General features: G+C 44.9%; 1 protein-coding gene across 4 annotated transcripts in view; it reads left to right on the top strand.

The window, feature by feature from the left end:
• The window catches only part of NEK1 (NIMA related kinase 1), a 128,829-nt gene extending 124,973 nt beyond the window's left edge, over window positions 1-3,856 (top strand). For all 4 annotated transcript variants that reach the window (XM_054030468.1, XM_054030469.1, XM_054030470.1 and 1 more), the window contains one exon: window positions 1,062-3,856. In XM_054030468.1, coding sequence (XP_053886443.1) covers window positions 1,062-1,075 — 14 coding nt within the window. In that variant the 3' untranslated portion in view covers window positions 1,076-3,856. The remainder of the gene's footprint in view (window positions 1-1,061) is intronic.
• The last annotated feature ends 9,060 nt before the right edge of the window (window positions 3,857-12,916 follow it).

The raw sequence follows: 12,916 nt of genomic DNA on the forward strand, positions 1-12,916 counted from the left end.
CAGTTACTTTCCCAAGCCACATCAGACTAGATAAGAAACTTCTTTCCATACCCTAAATGTGAGGAGGCTGTTAGCCTTTTACCTGGATAGAACCAGACACTTTAGAAAAATCTCCTAGGTTTTTTGTGTCAATTGCAGACAGATTTCAGTGATCCCCAGTCTCCATGCAGAGGCTCTCAAGATGGATCTCTGGTTATATTTATATTACCTGGTATGAGTTGGCTGATGCTCAACCTTCCCCTAGAGTGATAGCTCATTCTACAAGATGACAGTCTACATCCGTAGCTTCTCAAATATGTCCCAGTTGCTGAAATCTGCAGGGCTGAAACCTGGACATGAGGAGAGAGCTTTGGGGCAGAGTTCCTTAGGGAGGTACTGTACTGGAGTCACCTGAAGTGGAGCACCCATAGGGATGTAATAGAAGAAGGAGCAATTACTTACCTTGTGCAATAACTAAAGTTCTTCAAGATGTGTCCGCCAAGTGGTGGTCCACTACCCCTCCTCCTTCCCCTTTGATTCATATCATCCCTAGTGGAGCTTTGTGATAGAGAAGGAACTGAGGCCGGTTTGCCCATGCAACACTTCATATCCTTGGTTTGGGGGCACAAGGATGTGAAGGGCACATGGGTTGGCTTAATGGGCACTACTACCAAAAATTTCCTATCAAAGGTGCAAGGGCATGTGCACATTTGAAGTGCAATACCCATAGGGACATACATCTTGAAGAACTCCAGTTACTACACAGGGTGAATAATCTCTCCTTTCTTAGTAGTGAAAGGATTTCATTGTGATAACAGCTTAAGTTGAACAGGCCATATAGAATGCAAGAATCTTAAGAAGTTTATTAGTCCAGTAAAGATGTAATGTTTTTTGCTTTACAGGCTTGTATGCATAGTGCTTTCAGTGCTGTTTTGAAATCTGTTTTAAAAAAAAAAAATAAAGTTCATTTCAATCTTATTTTGTAATAGAATTTTTATCATATATGGTTGCTTACTTAACTATTTATCTTATTAAGTTTTATTGAATCTGCTAAATTTGTCTTTTTTTCCCCCTCTCTACAGATAATGATGAATAAATCTGACTCAGGAAGTGTGATATGTAGGTGTCTGGATTCTGTACAGCAGAATTGCGAGTTACAATGGAAAATGTAATTGAATAAGGAGCAGGGAAGTGGGAGACATAAGTAAAGCATGCTGATTACATGAAGATGGAAAAACATGCCTATATTTCAGATGATATGTTTATGTATTTCCTTTTGTGTCCTCATTTTTAAAGTTACCTGCTGCAGAAATTACACTTTATCTTAAAAATTTCAACCAAAGTATACAGAGGATGGCCCAGAAGATGTTTGTTTTTTTAAATCAAGATAGATTTATCATGTAATAGAGGCCTTGCCATATTAACTGTTGGCTGTTAGGTGTAAGGAGTTAAAAGGATTACCATGTTTTGAAAATACCTGCTTCTAGCTCTTCACTGACACACTAAAAATAATTCTGTTTATCCCTACCAAAGATTGTATTTCATTTTCAGTAGACCAGTTAGACTGTATTTAAATAATCACATTGTATCAGTGGCCCAAGTTTGAATATTTCACATTTTTTAGAATAAAACTGGTAGCATGTTGAAGTTTCAATTTGTCACTTTTTAACCAGTGTCACCTAAACTATCTTAATAGTTTTTGCAACTTGAGGCAAACTGGTCTTTATCACATCACTGAAAAAAAAATTTTTTGTTTTTGTTTTTTCAAAGGAGTAATGGAATTCATTTGGAACCGGAGAGTTTCTGCCATAATCTTTCTAGCAGAGACATTAATACTTCAAATTTTGCTACCTTCTCTAACTATAAAGCTGTGCAGAAGTTAAGGCTGCTCTTTTTTTCCCCCTCCTGCCACACAGAGAAAAACAAAATGGGATAATTTATCTATGTTAAACACTTAAATATAGTGTTACTGTTGTCATTTTGACACTGATGATTTGTTGTGTGATTTCCCAGGACAATATAAACCTAGATTTTCCCTGTACTCTGTTCCTCTGTCAGAGGGAGCACCATACTGGCAAAATAAGGTGTGTGTTTCCCCTCCCCTCCCCCCCCCCCCCCCCCCCGAGACAATGACTAGAAAGTGTTACTAGTCTGTGTGTACAACAGGTCAAATATTACAGATCAAATGAAACTTATAATTTTCAGTTACCCTTTTGGAGACAGATGGATTTTCAAACCCTGAGTAATAGCAATCTCAGTTGGAATAATTTAAAAATCAAATTATTTTAGCACTAAGTGAAAGTTAATTTGTACATTATTTCTAATCTTCATAAATAAATACTTGATTTTTGTATAACTGTTTATTTTTATGTTATTATTACTGTTAAAAATTCCTTTCTTGCCCATTGCAGGGGATAGGGGGTAAAACAATGTTAAATTCTTTTTGCTTCTGTGGAATTGTTTGTTTCTTTACATGTTTTAGAACCAGAGTGTCAAATTAATTGGAGGAAGAGAGTCAAAATCCATTTTTCCCTTGGCTGGGTTATAAATTTAGGAATCCACAGTGATCAGATCCCACTGATGTCAGTGGGAGATTTGTACAAAGATCAGAGGTAAATGGTCATGATGTATTACCTAAACTTTCAGTTATTATTTACTCAATACCTTAATTTTTCTACTAAATCAGACAATACTAACTTCACCTTTACGACCCATGCTCTTCCTTTCTTGTGTTTCTCTTCTTTCCCCATCTTTTCTCTGTTTCTCTTTGTCTTCTTTTTTTTATTCCCTCTGCATTTCACTTTCTGCAACAACTCTGTTCTTCCCTCCAGGCTTTATTCTCTTCCTCTTCCCCATTTTGTCAACTAAAATGATCAACAGTGAAGCACTTAAGCTTGACATTTCAAATGTCTATAGAGATAACTGTACAAAAAAATTAATTGGGAATGGGGGAACTCACCTTTTAAATTCATTGTTTCAAGCTGTCTGCAGACTCAGATGCACCCTTTGACACTGGTTCTAGTTCATATTTTCAACGATATCTTTGTAATTGTTTAGAAACAAGATTAAAAAAAAATCCCAGATTCTTCAGGATCTGAATATGCCATTTAGACCACAAATATACATCAAATTGGCTGTTGGATGCTTTTGTTCTAGAATATTGAACTTCCACAAAATTCTTGAGATGAAATCCTAGCCCAGTGATGTCAACGGAAATTTTGCTATTGACTTCAGTGGAACCAGAATTTCATTTAAATATGTATTACTTCTCACACACAACCTACACTAGGCATGGCTTGCTTCCTATAAAAGTAGGAAGTAAGTTTGGCCATACTGAGTGGAATACAAGCTTTTAAGATGATAATAGTACTTTTGTCAGTTAACTCTTTGTGCAGAATACATGCATATTTTTCACATTTAAAAAAGAGAATAATCTTAAGGCCTTACAACCAATTCTGAGTTCTCCTAAATCCCTCAAGAGCTAATTTAAGTTTGCATGAAATAGCAAATAAGAATATTATTCAAGTGTTGGGAAAAATTAATCTCTCCACATTTTAAAAGATATTAATCTGTCTATTTGTACACTAGAGGAGGATCAATACCAATATTTGCAGGTTTCAGTCTGTGTAGAATAATGAAATGTTTATGTCAATTGTTTAAATACTTGGTTGGCAATTAACATAAAACCCCAGCCAATTATAAAAGGAGGTTGTCCATAGCATGTGTAGTATTTTGAATGTAAGTTATGGCAATTTATTTAAAGAAACACTCTTTAAGTCCCAGTAAATTCTGAGCCTAAAATTATTTAAGGAAAAAGATCGCTTGTTGAGGATCTCATTTTGCAATGACTTTCCATTGTAGAAAAAAATTAAAATAAAAAATTAGTCCACTGTGGGTCTGATCCTTAAGCCCTGTGCACTCAAAATTCCTGTTTACTGCAAATTGAGTTTTGAGCTTCTTTCCTCAATTTCTTCACTCCTTTCCTCCACCAGAGCAGAGTAGGCCAAACTGAAAGCCAAGAGGTGCTTCGTATGCAAAGAAACTTTTAAGAGCCACAGAAAGAGAGTTCTCCACTACTGCTTCCAGTATGGGGACCATCAATCTACCAGGCAAAGGCGTTCTGATTCAGGACATATTGTCAGAGCCTCTGGTCCCAGGTATCATCCACGCTAGAGACCCTCCAAGTGGCACGAGAGATTGTCCCTCCTGGTGCTGCCCACTCTGGCCCCTGCGGGGCCCTGGTCATGGTGTAAACCTGTGGTTGGTCCACCACAATCTCCACCTCTATGGCAACACTTCCCTTTGCAGGGGAGGTCTGGCCAACGATCGCCCTCTTGCAGCCGACATGTGTCTGACAATGATAGGCTCAAGGTGTGGCTCGCCGATAACCAGGTGCAGACATCTGGAGGCATGTGCCCTGCAGCAGGAGTTTCGGAGTTGGCGCCCAGAATCTCCACAGCACTGGTACCACTCCAGGGACAGGTCAAGGGACAATCCCCCAGGGTGGCATCACTGCATGTAGCTGCATCTTTATGACACCAAGCCCGCTCTGGTTCCCGGTCCCACTCCACATTAAGCGTGAGGTGTAGATCGCTGGCCCGGGGCCATTGCAGATCCGCCGGTCCAGGCACTCTTCGAGGTCAGCCAGATTCAACTCCGGGAGGAGTGGCCAGTACTGAGTGGGACAAAGCCACTACTCAGCCCAGTCTTGGTCACAGGGGAGCTACCACTCCGGATCTAGATCAGGTTCAGTGTGAGGGTCCCTAGCTGCAGGACAAGCTCCAATACCTACGTTGACAGCACCACAGCTGGCTCCGTGGCTGGCACAGTGGTACCCAGGGAACCAATGGGGATTCACTCAGGCCTCCTGCTTGGTATCCAGAGCTTTGGAGAGATGGGCTACCTCCCTCTCCTGCCCCCCTCCAGCTGCAGGCACCCCACAGGCACAGGAGGAAGTGGGCGAGCAAGCCGCCGGACCGTCTCTGCTTGTGGAGGACCTCTTGGTACTGGCTTCCTCCTTGTCATCACCAGACAGGAGAACCTTCCACTGGTTCCCCAGGATGATACTAAGGCACATCAGGAGCTGTTAGAGGGTCACTGCCAAGCTGGGCCTCCAGGTGGAGGAGTTAGAGGAGCCCGCGGACTCGCTCTTTGATGTTCTATGCCCCGTAGCCCTGGCCAGGGTAGCTTTGCACCTACATAAGGGGGTTGCAAAGATTACAAAGACCCTCTGGCAAACCCACTCCTCCTTGCCTCCAATCTCCAAGAGGGCAGAGTGCAAGTACTTCATGCCATTCAAGGGTCATGAATTCGTTTATACCCATCCTGCTCCCAATTCCTTAGTGGTAGAGCCAGTCAACTACAGGGAGAGACCAGGTCAATCTGGGGCTACTCCTAAGAGTGAAGACTCAAGGAGACTAGACTTGTGTGGGCATAAAGTTTATTCATCCTCCAGTCAACAGTGGCCGGTGGCCAACCATCAGGCCCTACTAGGCTGCTATGATTTTAATATGTGGCAGGCCATGACCAAGTTGGAGAGCGCCCTTCCTGAGGCTTCTAGGAAGGAGTTCCGGGTGATCCTGGATGACAGCTCGACTGCAGCCAGAGCAGCTCTCTAGGCAGCGTCAGACGCGGTGGACACCACTACCCATACCATAGCATCAGCCATCTGGTTGGCTGCTCCTCTCTGGTCTTTCCTCAGAGGCTCAGCAGTCAATGCAACACCTCCCTTTTGACAGGCAGAACAGACGGACAATAAACTCAATGGCTTGAAAGATTCCCGCACGATCCTGAAAACACTGTGCCTGTACGTCCCCGGCCCTTCCTGCAAGCAGTTTAAGCTGTAGCAACCTCATAGCCAGGGGAGCTGCCCTTGCCAGGAGCTTCCCCACCAAAAAATCCAGGGGCTACAAGAGGCGCCCTGGCCACCAACCCCCATCTACATCCTAGTCCGGCTCAACCCGCAGTAAGCAGACAGGCAAACGCCTGTTTTGAGGTTACACCCGAGGGTGACCTACCAGACTGTTCCCCAGATCCTTCCTCCCCTCTATTTACCAATCACCTTACTTCCTTACGCCCTGTGTGGGCGTCTATAACATCGAACCGATGGGTCCTCAATATGGTGGCACAGGGTTACACTCTTCAGTTACTTTCTACCCCTGCCCCCCTTCCCAACCCATCTCCCCATCCCCCTTCAGGGACCCTTCTCATGAGAACCTTTTCACGCAGGAGGTAGACGGTCTACTGCAGCTGGGTGCAGTGGAGGTAGTTCCTGTGGAGTACAGAACAAGGGATTCTATTCCCGATACTTTTTAATCCCCAAAGCCAAGGGTGGACTGCGGCCCATAGTAGACCTATGAGGCTTGAACTGCTCCTTAGTGAAAATGAAGTTACGCATGGTCTCCCTGGCCTCCATCATCCCCTCCCTGGATCTGGGAGACTGGTATGCCGCCCTCGGTCTGAAAGATGTGTACTTTCACATTGCCATCTTCGAGGGACGCAGATGCTTCCTCTGGTTCACAGTAGGTCTCAACCACCATCAGTTCACGGTCCTTCCATTTGGCCTACTGACAGCACCGCGGGTATTTACCAAGTGCACATGGATGGTGGTGGCTTACCTCAGATGTTGGGGGTATCCAGATATACCTGTCCCTGACGACTGGCTTGTCAAGGGCAACTTCAGGTCCAAGGGAATGTGGTGCTACTGGCCATGTACCTTTGCCTCGGCCTGTTGGTGAACGACAAAAAATCCACGTTGGTTCCAGTACAGAGGATAGACTTCATCGGAGCGGTGCTCGACTCAACCTCTGCCAGAGCATCCCTGCCACTCGAGAGATTCAGGAGACTGACTGACCTTATCATGGAAGTCTCCGCATTTCCCCTGACCACGTCCAAGTTTGCCTGCACCTACTAGGTCACATGGCAGCGTGTACATATCCGATGCCTGAAGCAATGGCTGGCAACGGTCTACTCCCAGTCCAGGGACCACCTTGAGAAGGTGGTTACCATCCCTGCAATGGTACTTACCTTGCTGCAATGGTGGGCCGACCCCGGGAAAATCCTGGAAGGTGTTTCCTTCATCAGCACTCCTCACTCAGTTGAGTTGGTTTCGGATGCCTCAGACCTCAGCTGGGGGGCGCACCTCGGCACCCTCCAAACCAAGGTATGTGGTCCCCAGGGGAATCGACGCTACACATAAATGTCAAAGAACTCAGGGTAGTGCACAGTGCATGCGCAAGTCTTCCTACCTCACCTGTTGGGTAAAGTGGTCAGAGTCCTCATAGACAACACAGCCTCGATGTTCTACATCAACAGGCAAGGCGGAGAACGATCCTCAGCCCTCTGCCAAGATGCACTCCGTCTCTGGGAATTCTGCATCAGCCACGCAATCCATCTAGAAGCGTGTCACCTTCCGGGTGCCAGGAACATGCTAGCAGATCATCGAAGCAGGGACTTCTCCTCTCACCACGAGTGGGTGCACCACCTGCAGGTAGCCAGCATGACCTTCCAGAGGTGGGGATCTCCCCAAGAGGATTTGTTTGCCACCAGGCAGAACATGAAGTGCCACAAGTTCTGCTCCAGATAGGGTCTGGGCAAGGGCTCCCTCTCCAATGCCTTCCTCCTGCCGTGGGCAGAAAGCCTGATGTACGTGTTCCCTCTGATTCTGCTCATCAGCAAGATCCTAGCGAAAATCAAGAGGGACAAGATGCGGGTTATCATGATCACTCCAGGATGGCCGCGCCAACATTGGTTTGGCATGCTGTTGAGCTTGGCAGCAGTCCCCCCATGGCCCCTGCCAGACTGACCATACCTGCTGTCACAGGACCACAGTCACCTCTTGCACCCCATCCTCACGTCTCTCCAGCTTGCGTTGTGGATACTGCGTGGCTGAACCCTGAGGAATGGACCTGTTCGGAGGGGGTCCAGCAGGTCCTCCTGGGAAGTAGAAAACCCTCCATTAGACAGACCTACCTGGCAAAGTGGATGAAGTTTTCCCACTGGGTAACCGAACGGGGCATCTCCCCTTTGCATTCTTTGGTTCAGTCAATCTTAGACTACCTGCTTAATTTGAGGAACCAGGGGCCTGGCACACTCCTCTATCAAGGTGCATCTGGCGGCCAACTCCGCCTTTAATCTGCCCGTCCAGGGGCAGACAGTGTTCTCCCATGAAGTGACGGTCAGGTTCCTCAGAGGTCTCGAGAGACTTTTTCCTCAAGTTTGGTCCCTCAGTGGGATCTCAACTTGGTTCTGTCTAGGCTCACAGGCCCACCCTTTGAGCCGTTGGCCTCGCACTCCCTATCTCACCGATCATGGAAGATAGCTTTCCTGGTGGCAGTGACATCGGCAAGGCGAGTTTCCGTGCTGCGTGTCCTGACCTCAGAACCGCTGTACTCGGTCTTCTATAAGGACAAGGTCCAGCTCTGGCCCCACCCGGCTTTCCTTCCCAAGGTGGTGTCTGCTTTCCACATGTGCCAGGACCTCTTCCTTCTGGTCTTCTGCCCTAAGCCCCATGAGGCTAGTGAAGAGAGAGACCTCCATGCTTTGGACATAAGAAGGACCCTGGCTTTCTACCTAGATCGGACAAAGCCTTTCCATAGATCGAATCAGCTTTTCATCTCTAAAGCTGATAGGATGAAGGGCCTCCTGGTGTTCACGCAGAGGATTTCTAACTGGATCACCTCTTGCCATAAGGGCTTTTTACGAGCTGGCAGGGACCCCGCCACTGCCGATCATTAGAGCCCACTTGACTAGAGCGCAGGCATCCTCGGCGGCCGCTTGGCACACATTCCGATCCCGGACATCTGTAAAGCTGCAACGTGGTCCTCCATGCACGCATTCACGGCCCACTATGCCATCACTCAGGAGGCCAAGTACAATGCTTGGTTCAGCAGAGCTGTGTTGCAATCTTCATGTCCGTGAACTCCTTACCCTCCTCCATGGGCACTGCTTGGAGTCACCTATGTTGAATGGACATGAGCAATCACTTGAACAAGAAAAGACAGTTAGTTATTTTTTTTCTGTAACTGGTGTTCTTAGAGATGTGTTGCTCATGTCCATTCCACAACCCGCCCTCCCTCCCCACTGTCAGAGTTTCTAGCCAGAAGGAACTGAGGGTGGAGGGGTCTGGTGGTGGCCTATATGCTGTGGCATATGCACACCACTCCAGGGGGAGCCAGAGCCAGTCCTCCTATGGATACTGCTGAGGGAAAAACTTCTGGCACCGGTGCATATGGTGAGCACACGCACCTAAGTTGAGTGGACATGAGCAACACATCCCGAAGAACACCAGTTACGGAAAAACGTCCATAGCCCCATGGACAACTTTAAACTGACTTCAGTATTTATAGACACAGCCCTAGACTCACAGAAGAGTGAAATGGTCAGCTCTAGAAAGGAAATCATCAAGTTACAAATCCTCCATTTCTACTACAGTAAAGGGATTTAAAAACAAAACATCCCAAATCCTCATTTTCTGTTTACATTGTGCATAAAGAATTGTTATATTAATAATCGATGCTATAAGCCAAAAAGGGATGCTTTACTACTTCTGTATGAGATTGGACAAAATGTAAAGCACCATGTGAAATTCTGGACAATATTATTTTATGCAAAATGTTTTACGGTTTTTTAATGTCTACTAATTGTAAAGAACTTTAATGTATAACCTCTTTACAAACTATACACTGGCAATGCCACTGAAATGCCACTACATCTAACAGCAGCTTCCAAATGCTGTACTTTACATTGTTCGACAGTCTGGGGGGTGAAAACTTGGGCCAACAACTTTGAGAAATCCCTACTTTTACATGCCCCTCCCCCAACCCACCCCCAAAAAAGGTATTGAGCTCTTCATTGCCTATGCAGAGGAGTTAGGACCTGTGTCATAAGACCTTATCTAAAAGACTTCCACATACAGTGAACTGCAGGAAACTCCTTTATCTACCACTAAAGAATGAAACGGCTGATTCTCTCCTGTTAGGATTTCAACCAATGTTTCCAAAAAGCCTAGGTATTTCAAACCAGAGGTTGAGATCATTACGTTATCCTCTTTCTTAATTTTTGAAATAATGTGAGTTAAAAGATTTTTCAGATAATACAAACATACCCACTGCCTGCCTTCTGTAATTCAACAGAAAACAATTACAATGACAATTTGTTTTGGGGGGGGTGGGGTGGCGGCTTTGGATAGTTGACTCAGTTGTTTCTCTCTACTATGAAATCTGTAATATACTTCCCTATAAATACATCTTGCTGTTGAAGACATGCTTGCCAGTAGAAAATGCAAGTTCACTGCTTTTGCAGTGGCTTGCACAGTAGCTACTATTGGAACTAAGATGTTGATGGATCTGATGCCAAGTTGTCCAAACTGCATTCTAATAGCTATGCTTTTCTGTCCACACCAAGCATTGTACTTTTCCCAAATAAAACTGTGTGATATCTTCAATTCCACGCACTCTCAAGCCCCAGACATCCAGGCTTCTTCTTGCAGTGTCTTCACGATCCTGCCTTTTTGCTTTATGCACACCTAAAACCTTGTCTAGGTTCTCATCTTCACTTTGACTTCTACAGTCGCCTCATCTCGGGCTTTCCTAACATGGATTTTGCTCCCAACTCACGTCCTTTTAAAACATTGCTGCTAAAATATCTTCCGGGCACATTATTTTGTCACCTCTTTTGAGTCCCACCACTGGGTCCCCCTTTCACCATCTCAAGTTCAAGTTTCTTGATATTACCATTCAAGCTCTTCACATCTCTTCTCCTCCCTACTTACCCATTTTTATGCCTTATGTTGTTCTGCCTTCTCTGCTATGCCAGTACTTGATAGCATGTTTTTTACTTTTCCCACAAGCACCCTTGCACTTTCTCCCATGCTGCCTGTTATGTGTGGTAACACACTCAGCAAACTAGTTTGGAAAGCCACTATTCTGTCATAATTTGCTAAATTTAAATCCTTTCTTATTTGCATCATGCTACATCCATTTGTTTTAAAATTAATACTGTTGCATTGTTACCGAAATATCGGGTCCACCTAGCTGAGAGCCAATAACAGCCAGACAGGGATAAGGAAGAGTTGCTTTATTCTGCAGAAGAAAGGAGAGCTTTGCACCTTGGTACAAAAACTCTGTCTTACACACATTTTACAGATCCTTTATACACATTCAGACAAAGGTCCTTGCAGTGTTAACATTTGATTGGTGGTGGTCAGACCCGTGCTTTTGCTATCTGGTCAGTGAAAACCGGCTTGGGACCAGCTCCAACTACCTTAAGGCCTTGAAGGGAAAACCGTTGAAAAGTTCAGGCTACTGTGTACTTGAAGTGTCTGCTTCCCCCTAATGGCCGCTGGTTGACATAAAGGCTGCTCTGTTAAGGGGGGGTCACTAGTAACTTTCACAGCATGCAGCCCACTATTCTTACTCTTATTTTGCAGTTTGGTTGTATTCTGTATTTGCTGACCCTCAGATTCTAGTGGTGCTGGAAAAATGTATTCATGGCTTAACTTTGCATCTCCCTCTAGATTAATAGAGAACAAAAGTAGTCCTAGCCCTGAAATTTACGTTTCCTCGCTTTATAATTTCCTGTGCTGAGGTCTTACCATTAATGAATCTTCCATAGCCACTCTTAAAATCAACATGGATTTATTTAGGTGGGTAGATTATACAATTTTTGAGTTTTTGAAATTATACCAAATGCTGTAGTGAGATCAACAATATAGTTTCATTCTTTCTAGTGCCTTTCTGAAATCAAATATTCTCATTGTAATTAAAGTGTGCGGGATTGAGGCTCCTCAGAAGCATTTGTTAAACAATAAAACCTTGGTTAATTATTGCACATCTGATCTTGCACATCTGGGCTTCCTGCAAAACCTGGAGAGTCCGGGTCCCAAAAAAGCAAAAGCAAGTGCATCCTTTGTGAGGCCGTTATTACTATTGTTAATGAGCAAGTGGGGTGAAAATCAGGGGTTAAACCCCTTCACCTTTGCCTTCTGGCCCTGAGTTGCAAGGGTTTATTTCCTTCAGAGTGTCTTTCTCAGCAGTCACCACCCCACCCTCACCCTGTAGCATGTCTGGGCATGCATAAAAGCCTGTGATACTGCAGCCTAATGAAAATTGAGTTTGTCTGGCCTGTAGTCCAAAGACTGTTGCTATGCCAGGGAAAGGGGTAAGATTTGAGGCAGCAGAAGAATGGGAATTGTGCCTCTTGATAATCAATCATAAACTCTTGGGCTGCCAGGGAAAGGAGCTCTGTCACCCCCCGCCCTCCCTCCACCTGCTGACTCCACTCTAAAGCCTTGTGCACTTCAAGCAGCCTGTGATCAGAACGGAGGCTCATGAGGATTCCCTCCCCATGGAGCTGCACCTTCATGAGATTACAGAGGGATGAATGATAAATCCCTTTCCATGTTCAAAATGATCCTGATTTCCTGAGTAAAGCTCCAAGTAATAGTAAGTTACTCCTACTGTGGGTTTTAGCCAGCCTGGGGAAACAAGCAGGTGGCCTTTCAGGCTCCTGGGGAGCGTTAACAAGCTACTTTCACAGTTGAGTCATCTGTTATGTGGTCTCCAGATGAGGCTGAATTGTATACTATCTCTTCCTGTATGCAGCCAGGGAAAGACGTATCACACATGCAACAACCTGATTAAACCAAATGTTAAATTAAAATGTTGTATGGAATTTCTTTGTTTATATATTTTTGGGAGCCTAAGGTTAGTGCAACAGTAGCTCCACCGGTGAAAGACAGTCATACCTTCAGAAGGGGACTTCTTTCCAAGAGTGACGATTCACTGCACAGCAATTTCAAAGCCTCAGCAATATCTGTTCAGAACAAAGTTTTTTTTTTGTTTTTTTTTGTTTTTTCCCATATACTTAGTGGGAAAGCTTTCTTTGGGGTACACATATCTAGGAATATGACCCTTGCTTGAAGTGAGATGTCTTGGGC

The sequence above is a fragment of the Malaclemys terrapin genome, chromosome 5 (assembly GCF_027887155.1).
Source record: "Malaclemys terrapin pileata isolate rMalTer1 chromosome 5, rMalTer1.hap1, whole genome shotgun sequence".
In the NCBI taxonomy this organism is placed as follows: Eukaryota; Metazoa; Chordata; order Testudines; family Emydidae; genus Malaclemys; species Malaclemys terrapin.